The 20,909-nt window shown below is 46.0% G+C and overlaps 1 protein-coding gene and 1 non-coding gene across 7 annotated transcripts in view; one reads left to right on the forward strand and one right to left on the reverse strand.

The window, feature by feature from the left end:
* HLCS (holocarboxylase synthetase) overlaps positions 1 to 20,909 on the reverse strand; it is a 231,872-nt gene that overhangs the window by 199,401 nt on the left and 11,562 nt on the right. For 2 of the 6 annotated variants that reach the window (XR_015240443.1, XM_025914000.2), the window contains exons 1-4: positions 19,581 to 19,843; positions 18,465 to 18,539; positions 15,843 to 15,980; positions 1,850 to 2,012 (exon numbers count right to left, since the gene is read on the reverse strand). Coding sequence is in view for 5 of the 6 variants with exons in the window: in XM_025914000.2 (XP_025769785.2) it covers positions 1,850 to 2,012; positions 15,843 to 15,980; positions 18,465 to 18,539; positions 19,581 to 19,775 (571 nt within the window). In the remaining variant the exon portion in view is untranslated. Of the gene's footprint in view, positions 1 to 1,849; positions 2,013 to 15,842; positions 15,981 to 18,464; positions 18,540 to 19,580; positions 19,844 to 20,909 lie in introns of those variants that run through there. The other 4 variants (XM_086675952.1, XM_086675951.1, XM_025914001.2 and 1 more) reach the window with 3 other exon arrangements.
* Positions 208 to 292, forward strand: TRNAP-UGG (transfer RNA proline (anticodon UGG)). The gene has a single exon. It is a non-coding gene; the product is annotated as a tRNA-Pro (tRNA).

Raw genomic sequence — 20,909 nt, forward strand, 5'->3', positions numbered from 1 at the left:
CAATTTCTTGGGCATCCATCTCCTGTAAGAGAATGAAACTAAGAAACAAAAATAGGTCTGTATCTAGTGGGTCCAAGCACACCCCAGGCAGCAGGTGCTCTTGGGACACTTCATAGGATCCATGGGGGAGAAGAGTCTTTGCAGTATCTTATCTCAGGACTGAAATAGAAGTTTACAATCTCTGATTCAAAAAACATTTATTGCGGCGCCTGGGTGGCTCAGTCGGTTGAGCGTCCGACTTGGGCTCAGGTCATGATCTCAAGGTTCGTGGGTTCGAGCCCCACGTCAGGCTCTGTCCTGACAGCTCAGAGCCTGGAGCCTGCTTCTGATTCTGTGTCTCCCTCTCTCTCTGCCCCTCCCCTGCTCACGCTCTGTCTTTGTGTCAAAAATAAACAAACATTAAAAAAAAATTAAAAAAAAAAAAAAACATTTATTGATGGGGCTCCTGGGTGGCTCAATCGGTTAAGAGTCCAACTTCGGCTCAGGTCATGATCTCTGCAGTTCATAAGTTCAAGCCCGCGTCGGGCTTGCTGCTGTCAGCTAAGAGCCCACTTCGGATCCTCTGTCCTCCCCTCTCCCGGCACTTCATGCGGTCTCTCTCAAAACTAAACATTAAAAAAAAAAAAACGGTGCTTGGGTGACTCAGTCAGTTAAACATCTAACTTCAGCTCAGGCCATGATCTCACAGCTCATGGGTTCAAGTCCCGCATGGGGCTCTGTATCGACAGCTCAGAGCCTGAAACACGCTTTGGATTCTGTGTCTCCCTCTGTCTCTGCACCTCCCCCTCCTTCTCTCTCTCTCTCTCTCAGAAATTAATAAACATTAATAGACATATTAAAAAGAATTTTTAAGCATTTATTGAGCACTTGTTACACATCTGACATGGTATCAGGCGCATGCACATGCCAAATGGGAAAATTAAGTAATTTACACAGATTTCCGGAGCTAATAATACACATTTGCTCAGGATACAAATGAAGGCTTTCATGGACATAGAAACCCAATTTTTAAGCCCAATTAAGGAAAAACATTTTGCATGTTTCCTAAAAAAAGACTTTGTAATATTGTAATATATATTGTAATATATTGTAATATATATATTTTTTAAGTCAAAAACTCCTAGATTTATATCTTTATAGTAACACTGGCTATGCTTTCCATTCAGTCGAACTACAGTCTAGAAACTAGTTATATTTTTTAGATTGTGTGAAACAAATATTATATGGCTTCTACATTTGCACAGCATCTCATGGACAGTGCAATTATGGGAAATCCTGGTTTAAAAATTTAGAATGGGGGTGGCGGGTGGCTCAGTCAGTTGAGCGTGACTCTCAATTTCGGCTTGGGTCATGATCTTGAGGTTCATGGGATCAAGCCCTGCGTCGGGCTCTGCACAGACAGTACGGAGCCTGCTTGGGATTCTCTCTCTCCCCACTCTCTCTGCCCCTCCCCGGTGTGCTAGCTTCCATGCTGGCTCACGTGCTTTCTCTCTCAAAATAAACAAACATTTAAAAAACAATTAAGTAAAATCAATTTTAAAAAATTAAAGACACCTCCAAAAAACCTGACACGTGTATGAACCTCATTCTATTATAATTATATCCAACCCATTTAATGCATTAAAGATAAGCATCGACCTTAAGCCACACCGCACAAGAGTGCTCAACAGTCCTTAAGCTAATAACCAATGGCTATGATGGAAACATTTTTTTTTAAGTTTTTGTTTATTTAAGTAATCTCTATGCCCAACCTGAGGCTTGAACTCATGACCCACAGACCAAGAGTATCATGCTCTTAAAACTGAGCTAGCCAGGCACCCCTGATGGAAACATTTCTAAAGTCACTTACAAACGATCTTTTGGGGTACCAGTCCATCAGCCATCTGGAGTCTATCTTCCATGAACGCCACCCCCAGCTTGCTGAAGTTGTCCACACTTGCTTCAGCGATTAATTGGTAAGGATCCCCAGGTCTGCAAGCTAATGGCAAACAACAGTCGGACCACTTCACGATCTGAGAATACACGGGTGAAGGAGGAGGAAGACAAAGAGAGGGTGAGATTGTTCTTCTCTAAAATAACCTGATACTTTACTTTTCCCTTCCACTCCCACCACTAAATTACAGTCAAACATAATGAGTTACTGGATATCGCATTTTATTAACATCAAAGTGGCTTGGGCTCGAACATTCTTGTTTCCACCGGACAACAAGGCTTCCAAAGTACTAAATACAATCCTCTCTTTTAAAAACAATTGAGGGGGTGCCTGGGTGGCTCAGTCGGTTGAGCGTCCGAGTTCGGCTCAGGTCATGATCTTGCAGTCCGTGAGTTTCGAGCCCCGCGTCGGGCTCTGTCCTGGAGCCTGTTTCAGATTCTGTGTCTCCCTCTCTCTCTGACCCTCCCCCGTTCATTCTCTGTCTCTCTCTGTCTCAAAAATAAATAAACGTTAAAAAATAAATAAATAAATAAATAAATAAATAAATAAATAAATAAATAAATAAATAAAAGCGATTGAGGTCCCAACCACTTTTCAAGGAGCTGAAAGGGGAAAGGGCCATTCTCCAGACATGGAAACACATCAATTTGCCTTCAATAACAGGAAATAGGAGAAAGCAACAGGTCCACAATATCCAGTGATTTATAATGTAACCTGGAGACCAGCTTTGCTCTAAGTGTGGTCCAAGACCAACTGCACCGGAACTCCCCAGGGGCCTGTGAACACCTCCCGTCTGGGCTCCGGGCTCCGTCTGGCGTGCCGGACTCTGTAGTCAGAAGTTCTAAAGGGGCTTCCCAGCGATTCCTAAAACTGGAAAACTCCAGAGAGCTCCCGCCTGTCCCGGTTCAAAACTCCGTCCTTGATGTGCTCCAGTTTTTGTAAAAGAAGAATGTGAAACTAGGACAAGAAGGGGTGCCCCAAGGGACAGGAGCCTGGCTCTGGAGTCAAGGACCTGGGTCAGGGTCAGACTGGGCTTATCTTGGCTGTGTGTCCTCAGGCAAATCTCAGAACCCCGTGAGTCCCAGCTTCCTCATTCCAGTCATCTTTTAGGTTTGTTGTGTTAATGAGATTAAAGAATATATGTAATGCCCCCAGCAGAAAGCCTGGGACAGAAAAAGTGTTCAATTAGTGAAAGCCACTATTATTAGCTATTAATGAAGCTGGTTTTAAAAGCAACAGAGTGGTCTTTTGTTAAGATGCCATGAAACATTTCTCGGCTTCCCAAAATTGTCTCCGCGATACACTGCCCCAAATTTCATAAACAGACATAAATGATTTTGAATTCCATTTTTTTATATTGATAGGTTAGGTTTTTAGAAGTGACTCTTGCTGAAAACAGTGAAAACACGCTGGGTAACATCAATAGAACATCATCCTAACAGCACTGAAGAAACAACTAGATAATGAAGTATTGTCAGGCCCAAGGCTGGGGCAAATCCCAACCCTAGAAGTAAGGGGAATTGCCACAAGTCAAACCGTGACATTACCTGCTCATCCAGGAAACGTGGGGTTCAAAAGTCAAGGTCCAATTGGCATCATAGGTCTGACATATAGATCAATGGAACAGAATTGAGAGCACAGAAATGAACACACCTATCTACAGACAACTGATTTTGGACAAGGTTGCCCAGAAAGGCGACGGAGAAACCACAAACTTTTCAAAGACAGTGCCAGTACAACTGGGTATCTATATGCAAAAGAATGAAAACGGACCCCTACCTAGCACTATTTACACCAGGTACAAAAATCAACTCAAACTGGATCAAATCCTCAATGTAAGAGCTACAACTACAAAATTCTTAGAAGAAAACAGGCGTAAATCGTCATGACCTTGGATCAGGCAATGGTTTCTCAGATAGGACACCGAAAGTACAAGCGACAAAAGAAAAACCAGATAAACTGGACTTCATCAAAATCTTTATGCTTCAGAGAACAGCTTCAAGGAAATAGAAAGACAATCTACAAAATGGAAGAAGATGTTTGCAAATCACATATGTGATAAAAGACTTGCATCTTCAACATAAAGAACTAGAAAACAAAGGGTCTGAACAGACATGTCTCCAAAGAAAAGATACAAGTGGCAATAAGCACTTGAAAAGATGCACAACATCCCTAATTAGTCATTAAGGGAAACACAAATCAAAACCTACTGGGATGGATATAATCAAAAAGATGGCTACTAACAAGTATTACGGAGGATGTTGAGCAATCAGAAGCCCACTACATTGCTGATAGAAATATAAAATGGCGCATCCTCTTTGGAAAAGGCTTGGGGCACCTGGGTGGCTCAGTCAGTTAAGCATCCAACTTCGGCTCAGGTCATGATCTCACAGCTCAGGAGTTCAAGTCCCACACAGGGCTCTGTGCTGACAGTTCAGAGCCTGGAGCCTACTTTAGATTCTGTGTCTCCCTCTCTCTCTCTGCCCCCTCCCTCCCTCTTTTGCTCACACTCTCTCTCTCTCTCTCTCCCTGTCTCTCTCTCCCCCTCTCAAAAATAAACAAACATTAGGGGCGCCTGGGTGGCTCAGTTGGTTAAGCTTCCGACTTCAGCTCAGGTCATGATCTTGCGGTTCGCTGAGTTCAAGCCCCGCATCGGGCTCTGTGCTGACAGCTCAGATCCCGGAGCCTGCTTCAGTTTCTGTGTCTCCCTCTCTCTCTCTCTGCCTCTCCCCCACTCACACTCTGTCTCTCTCTCTCTCTCTCTCAAGAATAATCATTAAGGGGCGCCTGGGTGGCGCAGTCGGTTAAGCGTCCGACTTCAGCCAGGTCACGATCTCGCGGTCAGTGAGTTCGAGCCCCGCGTCGGGCTCTGGGCTGATGGCTCAGAGCCTGGAGCCTGTTTCCGATTCTGTGTCTCCCTCTCTCTCTGACCCTCCCCCGTTCATGCTCTGTCTCTCTCTGTCCCAAAAATAAATAAACGTTGAAAAAAAAAATTTAAAAAAAAAAAAAAAGAATAATCATTAAAAAAAATTTTTTAATAAAAAAATAAACATTAAAAAAAAGGCCTGACAGTTCTTCAAAAAGTTAAACATAGAACTACCAAACGACCAAGCAATTCCACTCCTAAGTATGTACCTAAAGGAACTGAAAATGTACGTCCACACACAAAAGTCGTATACAGGTGTTCACAGCAGCATTAATCACAATAACCGAAGAGTGGAAACAACCCAAAGGTCCATCAGCAGAGGGAGGGATAAGCAAAGTGCATATATCCATACAGTGGAGTATTATTCAGCCATGATAAAGAATGAATGTCACATGTAGATGAATGTCACATGTCACAACTACATCACAACACACCTACTTGTCACAACATGGCTGCACCTTAAATACACGATGCCAAGTGAAGGAAGCTGATAACTAAAGGTCACATATTACACTATTCCATGTGTATGAACTATCCAAAACAGACAAATCTAAACAGTTAGAAAGTAGATTAGGGGTGGCCAGGCCAGGGATGGGGGAGTGGAGAGCAGCTGCTGGTAGATACGTAGCTTCTTTGGGGCACAATGAAAATGGCATTAGGTAGCAGTGGTGACCGCACAGCTAATGAATTATAACTGTATACTCTAAAAGGATGAGGTTGGGGCGCCTGGGTGGCGCAGTCGGTTGGGCGGCCGACTTCAGCCAGGTCACGATCTCGCGGTCCGTGAGTTCGAGCCCCGCGTCGGGCTCTGGGCTAATGGCTCGGAGCCTGGAGCCTGTTTCCGATTCTGTGTCTCCCTCTCTCTCTGCCCCTCCCCCGTTCATGCTCTGTCTCTCTCTGTCCCAAAAAAATAAATAAACGTTAAAAAAAAAAAAAAAAAAAATTTAAAAGGATGAGGTTTATGGTATGTGAACTGTATCTCCATTTTAAAAAGAAAAAAGAGGGGCGCCTGGGTGGCTCAGTCGATTAAGTGTCCGACTTCAGCCCGGGTCACGATCTCGCGGTCTGTGAGTTCAAGCCCCGCGTCGGGCTCTGGGCTGATGGCTCAGAGCCTGGAGCCTGCTTCTAGTTCTCCCTCTCTCTCTGCCCTTCCCCCGTTCATGCTCTGTCTCTCTCTGTCTCAAAAATAAATAAACGTTAAAAAAAATTTTTTTAAATAAAAAAAAAGAATAATAAAAAGAAAAAAGAAAAGAATCAAGGCAGTTGACTTATTTCCACACTGTTCCAGGGCAGTCTAGATAGTGGGAGGACTCCAGAGCCCAACTTCCGGAACTGAGTCCTGGCTCCCCTGGCTAATAGCTATATGACCCAAATGACCCAAGCAAGTCACTCAAACCCATGCTTGGGTTTCCTGTCTGTAAGGCAGAAGTGGTAAGACTACCTACCTCAGGAGGTTACTGGGAGAGACCAACGGGAGTAATACGCAAAGTACCTGGTCCACAGAGAGGCAGTCATATTATTCTAAACATGGAGTCCTCAAAACAGGTATTCTCAGTGGGGACCGTATACCCGCCAAATGGGAAAAAACTGGTTTGAGGGTGATGGAGGGGAGTGGGGGTGGAGAGTGAAAAAGTTCTAGATATCACAAGAGTTTGTAGCCCTCCAAGGGTGAACTCCACCCCACAAAATCCTATTCCTTAGTATTTCATTTCTCTCCTTAGATTCCAAATTGAATCTAATGTTTCTAATTCAGGAAGTCATTTTAAAAGATGGGAATCACTGTCTTAGAAGGAAAAATAACAAATGCAAGTCCTTCACAGTCAAAAGGTGGAGACCCACTGGGGCGCCTGGGTGACTCAGCTGGTTAAGCGTCCAACTTGGGCTCAGGTCATGATCTCACGGTCCGTGAGTGCGAGACCCTCATCGGGCTCTGTGCTGACAGCTCAGAGTCTGAAGCCTACTTGAGATTGTGTGTGTGTGTGTGTGTGTGTGTGTGTGTGTGTGTGTGTGGTGTCTCTGCCCCTCCCCTGCTCATGCTCTCTCTCAAGAATGAATGTTAAAAAAAAAAAAAAAAAGGTGGAAACCCACTAATGGGTCTAGAATATTTGGAAAAAGAATCCTCAGAATTTCCTTCTGGCTCTACATGTGGCCTTCCTTCCACTTGATCACCAACTTCTCTACCTCCCACCAGATGTGCAGCCAGAGTAGGGTTCACCTGACCAGCGTTTCAGTAGGACTCTGCATTTCAAATCTGACCTCTCTGATCCAAGATGAGAGCAGAGCTCAGAAGCTTACAGTTCAGACACATATTTAGCTGATTTCCAGCTTTAAGAATAGAGGAAGGATGTCAGCTCTGGAGGATAAGAAGATAAACGATCGTCTTGGCAAGAGGACTTTGCAGATGAGGGTGAATGGGAAACGTGAAAAGAAACAGGATAACCAACGTCCTGAATCAGGCTAAAAGCACCGGTGTTCTCAGGGCTATGGCTGGCAATCAAAGAATGAGGAAAAACACTCAGCCAGTGGAGACCCAGCCCAGAGTTTAGCCATTCAAAAGCAGATTTAGCACCTTGCAGGAGCAGGCACTGCTGGGGAACTATGCCTTGAAGAAAGCATTTAGTGTAAAAGGAGCCAATAATTAAATTCTCCCCCCACCCCCGCCCCCAGGAAGAGAGAAGTGGGAGATAAACGAAGCGTGGGGAAGGACAGGAAGCGGCCAGAGAACAATACACACAGGTCCCTGATCAAGTTTCTCAACTCAGCCAGCTGTTTCCTCACCTAAGTGCATTTCCTTTTTGTTAGAAACGTGGTCCACGAGCCACAGACCGTGCAAACTCCTCAAGCAGCGCTGTGTGCTCCATCAAAGCAAAGCCACACTGTCACTGATGCATCCAGGGCCGTTGGTCTGAGAGCAAACAGGGCACTTCCACTTTGCCCTTCAAGGTGGAAACAAAGGGACCGAGAAAGAAAGGGGAAGTCAAACCCAAGGCTTACTCCCAAAGATTAAAGCTAAGGAAGCCCTGGTCAGCCCTGCACAAAGGGATTTCCTGGCAGAAATCCCTTCCATAACCAAAGCTCCTGACTTGTCGTCACCCTGATTGACAGCAGGCAGCGGTGGTGCACCTGCTCCACTCAGCGCACGTCCATGAGGAAGGCCCAGGGCCAAGAGGCACTCGCTTCAATTCTCAGGGGTGGCTGTCTAACCAACTGTCCTTCCCAAGGCCGCCCGCAGCACACGGTGGGCTGAAGTTCTACAGCAAAGGTGGGAATAGCCAGTTGATAGTTAACCAAGTGATGACTAATTTTATGCGTCAACTCAGCTAGGCCACGGTACCCAGACATGTAGCCAAATTTCCATCCTGATGTAACCCTGAAGGTGTTTTTTAGATGTGATTAGCATTTTAAGTCAGTGGACTTTGAGTCAAGCAGTTTATCCACCATAATGTGGGTGAGCCTCACCCAATCAGTTGAAGACCTTCTGAGAAAAAGACTGAGGTCCCCCAAGGAAGAAGGAATTCTGCCCTCAGATGACCTCCTGACTCAACAGCCACACCTACTGTGGTGCACACACACACACACTCCCTGTTGGGTCTGCTTCTCTGAAGAACCCAGACTACAACAAGTTACAATCAGTTCTCCAGTCAGATAATTGATGTTGCTAATGTAGCTGGCTCTTATTCCTTTCTTCCAAATCAACTTAATCACACGTTAGATTTTTATAATTTTTTTAATGTTTATTTTAGTTTTGAGAGAGAGTGTCAGCAGGGGAGGGGCAGAAAGAGAGGGGCGACACAGAAGCCAAAGCAGGCTCCCGGCTCTGAACAATCAGCACAGAGCCTGACGTGGGGCTTGAACCCACGACTGTGAGATCATGACCGGAGCCGAAGTCAGACGCTCAACCGAGGTACCCAGGTGCACCTGGTTTTTAAAATTTCTAGTGACAAACTGGATGGAGGAGTGTGAGGCACGCAGAGATGGGAAGCGTGTGACGCTGGGAGAGCGAAGGAAGGGGGTTACCTCTGACGTGAGGGTAACCCTGCAGACTTCAGGTTTGGAAACACAGAGGGAAAGGATCACGACAAACTTCATTCTCACGCTCTGTTACTTCCAAGGATAACGTGCCCTGTGGCACTTTTAGGAGAAGGGTACCGGAAAATCGAGTGACAGTGTAAGGGGCGTCACAACTCCATAGCAAGCAGGAGCTGTAATGAGCTGATGGATGAAACCAAGTGGTACTTGAAAACCAGGACTGAGCAGACACCCAAGGAAAAGGAGGGTTCAGGTACCTTAATCTTCTGAGTAGGTGAGAGTTAGTCAGAAAATAACAGAAATACCCCTGTTAACACACCCTTTTTCTATTTCTTGGGTTCCGTATGTGTCCCCTAAGCACCTGAGGCCCCCTAAGGTATACTGCATTAGCATCCCCAAGTGCTCACTGCCCACTTTACGTGCCCACCCCACTGATCCTGGGAAGCTGAGAGCAGAAGATTTAAAAGATAGCCCAGGTGTTCCAGTTACCCATCGCTGGGCAACAAACAACTCCCATATTTAGTGGCTTAAGCTAATCGTTCATTTTGCTCAATCTCAATAGGGGCAGGGCTTGGCAGGGACAATTCAACTCCGCTCCATGCGGCTAAGGTGCCTCAACTGGGCCCAGATGATCCCCATCCAAGATGGTTCCCCAAGATGGTTGCCCACCAGCAGGAGCTTCCTCACTTGGCAGCATGGGAGCTGAGTTCCAAGAGCCCAGGCGGAAGCTGCAAAGTTTCTTATGACCTGGCCTTGGAAGTCCCAGAACGTCATTCCACCACATAACCCTGGGTGTACAAACCATCTACTACACCGAGTTTCTGCCAGCTCATACTCCTGCCATCTGCACGCGAATGGCATGTCCCCAGACGGACATGCTCCTTCAGTCTGGGTCCCTGCACAAGACGGATGCATGGAGCAGAGCCCAGAGCAGAGTCACAGCTTAATACAGCGAACCTGCTGAGCCTATATTGTAACATGAGCAAGAAACCAATATTTGTTAGAAGCAATTGAGGTGCTAGGGCCATGTGTTATTTCAGCAAAGCTGACCAAACAACGCACAAAATTGCATTGCTTTTAGCAGTCCCTCCACCAGCCCTCCCTGCCATATTCCCGATCTCCACGAATGATCCAGCATCCACCAAAAACGACTGCCCATTGGGTGAAGTCCAAGTTCCTAACTAGCACACATAAACTTCTCGTGATCTGTGCACATGCGTGTTTGTACGACTGAAGGATATTCAGTTCTGCTACACAGAAAACAAGAAAAACCAACAGCATGGATGGGACTTGTACATCAAGTTAGGAACTTGTCAGACACCCTAAAGACAGATGAAACAAATGGAAAATATTTGTAATGAACCCAGATAAAAAGGAAAGAACAGAGAGTATTTATTACCCCTAGGCAGAAAGTCATGGACGGACCAAGTAAATCTTAAATATTAAGGGGTCCCTGGGGGGCTCAGTTAAGAGTTCGACTTCAGCTCAGGTCACGATCTCACAGTTCATGGGTTCGAGTCCCACGTTGGGCTCTGCGCTGGCAGCTCGGAGCCTGAAGCCTGCTTCGGATTCTGTGTCTCCCTCTCTCTCCGCCCCTCCCCTGCTCACGCTCTGTCTCTCTCAAAAACAAACGTTAAAAAAAAAATTTAACACACAAATTACACCACCTCCAGATTGGCAGTATATCATCCCTAAATCAGTCACCCATTAGGGCCCCATGTATAGTCTCTAAAAACAGATAAGAAGCACAGGTGGCATGGCACAGCACTTCCAGGCACACATGTCCTGAGTCTCTCCAAGAGAACAAGTGTGGCTGGCCCCACGCACATACACGTCCTGAGTCTCTCCAAGAGAACAAGTGTGGCTGGCCCCACGCACATACACGTCCTGAGTCTCTCCAAGAGAACAAGTGTGGCTGGCCCCATGCACCCTCCATCTGCTGAGCCCCCAGTTTTAACCTCATCTCTGGCTCCTGTACCTACGCCTTTGGTGAGGAAGGCTGGTGCAGCAAAGAGGCAGGATGTGTGAACACTGCACAGCCCAGGATTCAGGTGTACAGTCCTTCCACACTGCAGGCCCCTGATCCTAAGTGTTAACTGACCCCTAATCTCTCCAGGTGTTCCTTGTGCATGTTCCAAAATTATTTAATAAGCTGTGAATTATGCATCTTAACTTGATCTGCAAGCTTCTCGACTCTGTAACTGTTGAGAGAACCTGCCCGGCAATGTTTAAGATTTTATTTTTTAAGTAATCTCCACACCCAATGTGGGGCTCAAACTCACAACCCTGAGATCGAGAGTCGTGTGCTCCACTGACTGCCAGCCAGGCACCCTTGCCTTGGCAATGTTCCTAGAAGCTACTGCTACACCCAGGTAATTTCCCATACAGCAGTCCAGCCCCATCTTTCCCCTCTGTCCTTATCTTGGACCACTCCCCCAACTCATGTCACCAGAGACTCCAATTTTACTGGACCATGTGTGGTTGCCTCAGGTGCAAACTTCTGTGTGCTTGTGCCCTTGCTGTTCTGCCTGGGAAGCCCTTCCTTCCTCTGCACCAAATTCCTGTTTTTTCCTGTAAGGCTCAGACATGACCTCTGCTGAAAGGTCCTTCCTGTCCTCACCCCTACGTAGACAGGTTGCCCACCACCCCTATCCATGCCTTCTCACTGCACTTATCATGTTGAAACTTTAATTGTTCCTTTACTTAGCTGCCTTCCCTCCCACACTGTGAGCTCCTTAAGATGACAGGGACCATCATCTCTGAATGCATCTGTCACCTCCACATGACACATAACTCCAGCTCTGGCACACAAGCCGGCATATAATAGGCACTTGATAAACCTTGGATGAGTGAATGAATGCCTCGGTAAGAGTACAAGGAACATAAGTGAATTTTCTGCAGCAAAGAATTATGTAAGTTTTTTGGGTCATCAATTCTTACTAAATAGGACTGCTGATATCAGTACAGAAGATATTGAAAATTGAGCTGAATGTATCATGCTCCACTGGTATTTGTTACAGCACCTAGCAAAATAATTGGAACATAGTAGATGGTCAATAAACAGGTTAATGAATGACTAAGTAAGTGAAAATATGAATATATGAATGCTGTTTTTTGAAAAACTGAATTCCCAAGATTCACTTATTTGTTGTTACGGTCTATAGAATGACCACAAACGAAAACCATTTGAGCTATCCCAAATTCAAAATGGTATTTTAAGGGGCGCCTGGGTGGCTCAGTTGGTTAAGCGGCCGACTTCGGCTCAGGTCATGATCTCACGGTCCGTGAGTTTGTGCTGACAGTTCAGAGCCCGGAGCCTGTTTCAGATTCTGTGTCTCCCTCTCTCTGACCCTCCCCCGTTCATGCTCTGTCTCTCTCTGTCTCAAAAATAAATAAATGTTAAAAAAAAAAAAAATTTTTTTTAATAAAAAAGAAAAAAAAGATATTTTAAGTATCTGTAGGAGTTCTATAATCCTAGGAATATGGAAGAATGTAACTTTTCATTAAGTTCAAAAGTCTTTTCTTACATTTATATTTTCAACTTAGTATCTTAGGGTCCTGTTAAACTCAAATGACTTTAGAATTAAGTGCAAAATAGATTGATAACAGCCCCCCATGCGAAATCCCATTAAGCAATCAACCTGAATGAGGACAGTGAGATACAAGATCAACTCCTTTTTTATTTTTTTTTTTAAGTTTATTAGAGAGAGAGAGAGAGAGAGAGAGAGAGAGAGAGAGAGTGCACGCGTGCGCGCACGTGGGGGAGGTGCAAGGAGAAAGAGGGAAAGAGAAAATCCCAAGCCCCAGCAAGGCACTCAAGTGCTCAAATTCAGGACGGAGAGATCATGACCTGAGCTGAAATCAAGAGTCAGACGTTAACCAACTGAGACACCCAGGTTCCCCTCAAGTCCTTTTTTTAAAGTAGACTCCATATCCAACACAGGGCTTGAACTCATGACCCTGAGATCAAGAGCTGCATGCTCTACCGGCTGAGCCAGCCAGGGGCCCGAGATCAATTCCTTACAAAGGACCAACTTATAAAATGGAATTCGGTGTAATAGGGTGGTCCAAAAATTAGCTTTAAATGTCTCCAGCTTCTGGTTGCAGGACCTACCAACCAAGCCTCTAATCATAAATAAATGAATTAACTGGATAGTAGCTATCTTCCCTGGTGGGCAGGCATCTTTCTACCTCAGAAAATCAAGAAATAAGTAAGGTATTGCCATTAAGCAAGATTTTTTTTTTTAATTTTTGGGTTTTTTTTAATGTTTATTTTTGAAAGAGAGAGAGCATGAGCATGGGAGGGGCAGAGAGAGAGGGAGACACAGAATCGGAGACAGGCTCCAGGCTCTGAGCTGTCACACAGAGCCCGACGCGGGGCTCGAACCCACGAACCGTGCGATCATGACCTGAGCTGAAGTCAGATGCCCAATCAACTGAGCCACCCAGGCACCCCGCCATTAAGCAAGATCTTAATTAAATCTTTGTTAGACTATATATTAAATGAAATGGTAACTGTGAGAAATGCTAATTATCTCCCAGTATCTTCTAGTCTGTCTTCTTCCCTTCAACCCGTGGCTGTCCAGCTAGGACTGCGGTTCTCAGCCTGCCCTGCAGCTGACGGGACAGGAGCAGAAGTGACCCGTGAAACTTCTGAGTCACAGTTTTTAAAGAGGAAGCTGGCTGGCTCCCACCTTCTCTATTCCCCCATCCTGAGGGCTAGATGTGCATGAGGTTAACAGAGGTGGCTGGGGCAGTATGAACCAGTCTCTACCAAGAGAGAGAACAAGGCTGGCAGAGGGCAGATAACAGAGCAATAAAACAGAAGGGAACTAGGTCCCTGGATGGTCTTACAGAGCAGAACCACCTCCCGAGAAAGAAAGAAAATTCTAGCTTATTTGCATAGCTGCATTTCTGGGTCTCTGATATAGTAGCTTAGCCTCTACCCTACATGGCACAGTAACTGTGTTCCTTCAGATGCTATACATCTCTTAACCCTATAAAGATAATACAAGTAAGGGGTGCCTGGGTAGCTCAGTCGGTTAAGCATCTGACTCTCGTTTTCGGCTCAGGTCAGGATCTCACAGTTTGCGAGTTCAAGCCCCATATAACGCTCTGAGCTGACAGTGCAGAGCCTGCCTGGGATTTTATCTGCTTCTCTCTCCGCCCCTCCCCTGCTTGTGTGCTCTCCCTCTCGCTCTCAAAATATATAAATAAACTTAAAAAAAAAAAAGTACAGTTAAGTAACGATTTAGGAAGTTAACAGCACAGCAGTCATATTTTGTGCTGGCCTTGGTTTTAAGATGAAATCTTACAAAATATACATATAAACATCAGCATATATAAGAAAACATCAAGCTTACTATAAGCTTGATAATTTATAAAATTGGGGCACCTGGGTAGCTCAATTGGTTGAGCATCCAACTCTTGATTTTGGCTCAAGTCATAATCCCAGGGCTGTGGGATCAAGCCCTACCTTAGGCTCTGTGCTGAGCAAGGAATCTACTTGGGATTCTCTCTCCCTCTCTCCCTCTGCCCCTGTCCCCCACCTTCTCGCTCTCTCTCTCTCTCACCCTAAAATAAAAATAAATAAAAATAAAAAATAGTAATTTATAAGAATTATGTGGGTATTCAGAAAGATGGTGTTTGTTCACCTAGATGACTTACATATCTAAAAAGAAACTGGTCTGGGGAGGGAGGGGCAGGGCAGGTAGACAGGTGGATAGACTCCAGGGGACCACATAGGTACGTGTTCCATTTCCATATTGAGTGGTAAATTTGTGGGTATTAATCATACAAATTTCAAAGTCATGAGTGAACGAGGGCCACGTGTGAACCAACAACGAGAGTACATTTTGATTAGGATTAATCCAAGTCTGGGTAGCTAGAGTCCAAAAATAAAACAAAATATTCTAAGACATTTGAGCTTGTAAACAGGATAAATATTATTCAGAAATGCCATTAAAAGTGATCCCTGGGGCGCCTGGGTGGCTCAGTCGGTTGAGCGTCCGACTACGGCTCAGGTCATGATCTCTTGGTCCGTGAGTTTGAGCCCCGCGTCAGGCTGTGTGCTGACAGCTCAGAGCCTGGAGCCTGTTTCGGATTCTTTCTCACTCTCTCTCTGACCCTCTCCCATTCATGCTCTGTCTCTCTCTGTCTCAAAAATAAATAAACATTAAAGAAATTAAAAAAAAAAAAAAGTGATCCCAAACTTTTGCTGAACTTCTAAGAGTGGTAAAATACGGCTTAAAAGGGGCGCCTGGGTGGCTCAGTCGGTTAAGTGTCCGACTTCAGCTCAGGTCACGATCTCACAGTCCACGAGTTCGAGCCCTGCGTCGGGCTCTGGGCTGATGGCTCAGAGCCTGGAGCCTGCTTCCGATTCTGTGTCTCCCTCTCTCTCTGTCCCTTCCCCATTCATGCTCTGTCTCTCTCTGTCTCAAAAATAAATAAACGTTAAAAAAATAAAAAATAGGGCTTAAAAGCCCACAGTAGAACACTTAGGTTACCACAAATGGGTTCTTCATAGGTTTAAAAAAAAAGCCAAGTATTAGCAATTTCATGATTCAAACTAATTGATCATGTGATTTATAACTGTAATACACTGAAATCATTGTTTTAGGAACACCTGGGTGGCTCAGTCAGTTAAGTGTCCGACTTCGGCTCAGGTCATAATCTCACCATTCGTGAGTTTGAGCCGTGCGTGGGGCTCTGAGCTGACAGCTCAGAGCCTGGATCCTGCTTCGGATTCTGTGTCTCCCTCTCTCTCTGCCCCTCCCCTGCTTGCTCGCTCGCTCTTCCCCTCTCTCTCTCTCTCAAAAATAAATAAAACATTAAAAAATTGTTTTCAAAAAAAATACATAATTTTTTTAAAGAAAATGAAAAAGAAAAAACAAATTTACTTTTGGTTAAGACATAGTTTTCTTATGGGACACAAGTGAAAAACATGCTACTCACACTTTCTGAAGAGGAAGATGGTCTCTGTAAAGTCTCACCTTGCACCCAGATGCTTTCAGTCACAAATGCGATGTGTTCTGCTTCGAGTATAAAAGGAGAAACAAGAAACAGGGCCCATTTGTTCAAGTCATCAATGGACTGCATAGAGGGAAAGAAACACAAAAAAAGGGGAGGGGATTCAGTATCACTTCAAATCACAACAGCCACTTAGATCAACATCCAGGACAGCCCTTCCTCTGGAACCCCAGGTGAGATCAATAGAAGTTTATCAGATGCTCTCCTGCAGACCACATAAACCCCGTGTTTCTTGTTGAACTGTGGCTATTAAACACCTGCAACATCCCTTCTATGATTCATGACAACTTTAACATCTCTAGATATTTGTTATCAACAATTCACTCTGAAGCTGGGCTCACCCCCACCATTCCTTACTGCTTACAGTACAGAGAGCTCTCCAAGGTACAACTCAGAAGCCCATTTAAAAATGAGGAGGTTTGGGGCCCCTGGGTGGCTCAGTCGGTTAAGTGTCCTACTTCAGCTCAGGTCATGATCTCGCGGCTCGTGGGTTCGAGCCCCGCATTGGGCTCTGTGCTGACTGCTCGGAGCCTGGAGCCTGCTTCGGATTCTGTGTCTCCCTCTCTCTCTGCCCCTCCCCTGCTCACACTGTCTCTTTCTGTCTCTCAAAAATAAATAAATGTAAAAGATAAATAAATAAAGGTGAGGAGGCTCAGAAGTACGTGGCCGTGAAACGAAGCCCATTACCAACAGAAACCTGAAGACCTGTTCTTCCCTGTTCTTCCACTTCCTCCAGCCATTATAACATCAACATTGGTTATCAGATTGGGTATGTCCATTTACCTGTGCTCTCCTTCCTGAAATCCCTCCAAAAGGCCAGTAAATTAATTTTAAAAGGCTTTGACCCACTAAAATCAAGGCATATCCAGAGGAGAAAAGCTGAACTCTAAGGCTGCAGGAGGTGAGCCCTGTCACCACCACCAGAAAACGGTCAAGCTCAGGAGCACCTGGGTGCCTCAGTCGATTGAGTGTCTGACTTCGCCTCAGGTCATGATTTCGTGGTTCGTGAGTTCGAGCCTGGCATCGGGCTCTGTGCTGACAACCTGGAGCCTGCTGCGGATTCTGTGTCTCCCTCTCTTTCTGCCCCTCCCCCACTTGTGTTCTGTCTCTCTCTCTCTCTCTCTCAAAAATAAACATTAAAAAAAATTTTAATAAAAAACAAAAAAATAGCAAAATGGTCAAGCTCCACACAAATCCAGTTCAAATCCGCCCTTGTTGGGAGATCAAAAGGCATTTTTACCTGGCCTAATAACTTGGCACATAGTACAGTATTAATAAATATCCACTGAGCTAATTAACAAATGAAAATTTGAAGGAGAAAAAACTCCTCTACATGGGTAAACTATATTATTAATATAGCAGTTAACTACAAAAAACAGGGGTGCCTGGGTGGCTCAGTCAGTTGAGCATCCAACTTCGGCTCAGGTCACAATCTCGAGGTTTGTGGGTTCCAACCCGTGTCCAGCTTTGTACTGACAGCGCAGAGCCTGCTTTGGACTCTGCCTCCCTCTCTCTCTCTCTGCCCTTCCCCTGCTTGCTCTCTCTCACTCTCTCTCTCAAAAATGAATAAGCATTTAAAAACATTTTTTTACGAAAACAACAACAAAAAACAGATTGTCCATCTTACTCAAACACAGAATATGTACATATTCAACAAAAACCTTAAATTTCCAGTTTGGGGGCGCCTGGGTGGTCAGTTGGACAGCTGGCTTTTGATTTTGGCTCAAGTCATGATCTCACAGGTTCGTAGGTTCGAGCCCTGTGATGGGCTCTGCAGAGCCTGCTTGGGATTCTCTTCAATCTCTCTGCCCCTCCCCCTCTCTAAAATAAATAAATAAACATTTAAAAAAATTCCAGTTTCTATAAACTCTTTGGTTATACTTATCAATTTCTGTGGGACCTTCAATTATATAAACATACACATTCTATTTATCGGATTCTAAGCATGCAAAATGTGGAGACAACAAAGTCATAAGATTGATTTCTATAAAGTTACTTCAGTCTAGGTAGACTGACAATAAGGTATTTAGCGAACCAGATCATTAGCCTCACAATATTTTAGATCTTGAATTAACAGCAGCCAATCACAAATAGCCAAGCTTTCCAATCGCAGGCCACAACCACTAACCACTCCATCATTCATTGGAGTACTGATTATCACAGGGCAAGCTGCTAAGCGAAAGAGACCCAATTCCTAGGGAGAAAAAGATAAAAAACTGGAAATATGAAGGATAATTTAAAGTTTATCTGGGCACAAAGCAAGCCAGTCCCATCTAGTCTGAAGAATGAGGGAACATTTCCTTGAGACAATATTTCAGCAAAGCTCTAGGATGAGGCAAAGTTAACTTCAAATAGCAAGAGCACATCAGGTTACAGAATCCCCGAAGGCCAAGGCTAGTGTGGCCGGGGTGCCCACACACCAGGCTGGAGCAATCAGAAAGAGCTGAGAAGCACTAGTTATAGGTACCGTAGTTAAAAAGAAGACCAATAAAGTCATAGAGATGTTCAAAAGTAAAACTGTCTTCCAAGAAAATCAAAAATACTTACATCTCGATATTTTTGAATGTCCAAAATCCTTAATCTAAAGGATTCTATTTTAAGTAAATGAGTCCAGATTGGAAACTGCAATAGAAAAATGCACCCCTCAATTTTTCTTTATTTTGTTAATTCTCTCAATCCAGGTTCCTTGGACAATTAAGCCCTAATTAGACCCTCAGGCAGAATGAATGTCTAAACGTCTTGCATCTAGGTGATAGTAGCTGCATACTCTTTCACAACTGAGAAAAGTTACTCATTCTCTGTTTATACTAACAAATAAGGGTAATTTTGATTTGTTAGTAGCACAGTATAATTCCGTACCTAAGCATACAACAAAGTATTCAACCTGAGATAAGATTTTAATTCCCACGCAGGTGAAACGGTTTCGCACACATGGGAAACCTTACTTTAACGCCAAGTGAGCCAACTTTCCGGAACGAAAAGGAAAGGGAAACCGATTAAAAGCAAACACTTTTAAATGTCAACGAAAACAGTGTTAGTGAAGCCAGTGGAAATCTGCGCAGCACCGCACTTTTCCAGAAAGGGAACGGAGGTTTCGCATAGATTAAACGACCGCCACGTGAAAGGGCCTGCTGAACTTGCAGCCATCGGGCTAAGTACTAAGCCAAAAAACAAAGGCCGTGTGCAAACCGAAATAAAATAGATGCAAAGACAATCAGCGGGGTGCCCTGGTCGGCAAAACTCGCGACTGACTGAGCCGTTTTTGTCACTTAGGAGATATCTGACATAAGACTGAGGATTTGTTGTCTTTCTGTGAATTCAGGTTCATAAACTTGAACCTGTAGAACCCACAGTAGAGGAGAGGATGTCAGAAAAGACGTTCCGAGTGGACAGTGCCCTGGGCGTTCGGGTGCTAATCTTCCCCATACACTCGACCCGGCAAGCCGCCTGTCGCAGTTCCGGACCTCTGATCCCCCCAGTCCGGGCCCCCGAGCTCAGCCCTCCCGGGACCCCCAAGCCCGGGGCCTCCCCCCCCACGCGCGCAGCCCCGGTACAGCGCGGGGCCCGCGAGCGCTTCCGGCTGGCTGAGCCCCGAGGCCGCGCCTCCCGCCGGCCCCGCCCCCCGCGCGCCTCCGGCCCCACCCGCGCCCCGCGCCCGCCCACCTCGCTCTCGCCGACGCAGAAGACGCGGCCGCCGCGGCTCAAGCACACGCGAGCGCCCCTGGGCTGTACGGCCGCGCCGCAAAAGGTGAAGGAGCAGGGCGAGGCGCGCAGCCGCTGCACCGTGGCGCGCACGAGCGCGGCCGGCCGGCGCCCCCAGCGCGCCCACAGGTACAGGTAGCACAGCGTGATGAGCATGACCGACCGGCCGGCCGGCGGCGGGGCGCGGGCCCGGGACGCTCGCACCACCGGCCCGCCCCTCCCTCAGGGCCCCGCCCCCGCCGCCCGCCCTCCCGCTGGCCGGAAGAGGCCGCCCCGTGGGGGTGAGGCCGCGCGGGCTGGGGGGTGGGAGGAGGGAGGATGCGCTGGGGGAGCGGGGATGAGGATGGAGGGAGGAGGGGTTTAGGACGGAGGGAGGCCGAGCGGAGCAGGGGGTGTACGGTGAGGATGGAGGGAGCAGGGAGGCCGCGCGCGGCTGAGGATGGAGGGAGGCCGCACTGGGGCGGGGGGGGGGGGGGGTGAGGAGGGGCTGGGTGAGGTTGGAAGCAGCGTGCGGAGGGCGGGCGGCAGTGAGGGAGGCAGGAGGCATGATGGAGGGAGAAAGGCATTAGAGAGAGGGGGGTGACAGGTTGGAGACCGGGGGTTTAGGCCCACTGGCTGCCAGCTTTAAGCCAAAGTCGAACCTCCCTTCTTTGGAGAGCTGGGAGGCAGACTGAAGAAGGGCTGCAGGTACTTTTACATTAATTAATCCGCACCCTACTGGGATTCAACTAACATACAGCCTCTGCCCAGTCCGGTTGGGAATATAAAGTGAGACTGGTTTTTATTAGATTATTCTAGGCCTTTTTGCAAAAAGGATTTTACAATAAATTACATAAATGCATACAATGCAATTATATATTTTATATATACAAATGTAGATATACATATATACAGATACATGTATGTATACGTATATACACACATAATACACGCATAATATACATATGTATTCTGGTCTCTAAATATTTTAAAATAAGGACTTGAACACAGACCTAAAAAGGCTGTCGGGTGTTCTTGCACATGTGGGTCACCAATTTGTGAGCATCCTAACACCAGGAGAAAAAAGGGAAATTTACCAGTTATGTTTCACGATGTTCTTGTCCCCTAAGAGAAGCATAATTATTCTTGACAGTGACAGAGCTTTCTCCCCTGGAACCGCATTTGTTTAAATGGCAGTTTGCAAAACACGGCGTCCCCAGCACCTCTGAAGCATAGCAAGGATTTTCTCTGTGCCGCTTCCTACTCTGGCCTTCGTTGTAAGTGGACGGCATAATACAGTAGCAACCGGGT

The sequence above is a fragment of the Puma concolor genome, chromosome C2 (assembly GCF_028749965.1).
Source record: "Puma concolor isolate L17-30 chromosome C2, mPumCon1.1.hap2, whole genome shotgun sequence".
Lineage (NCBI taxonomy): Eukaryota > Metazoa > Chordata > Mammalia > Carnivora > Felidae > Puma > Puma concolor.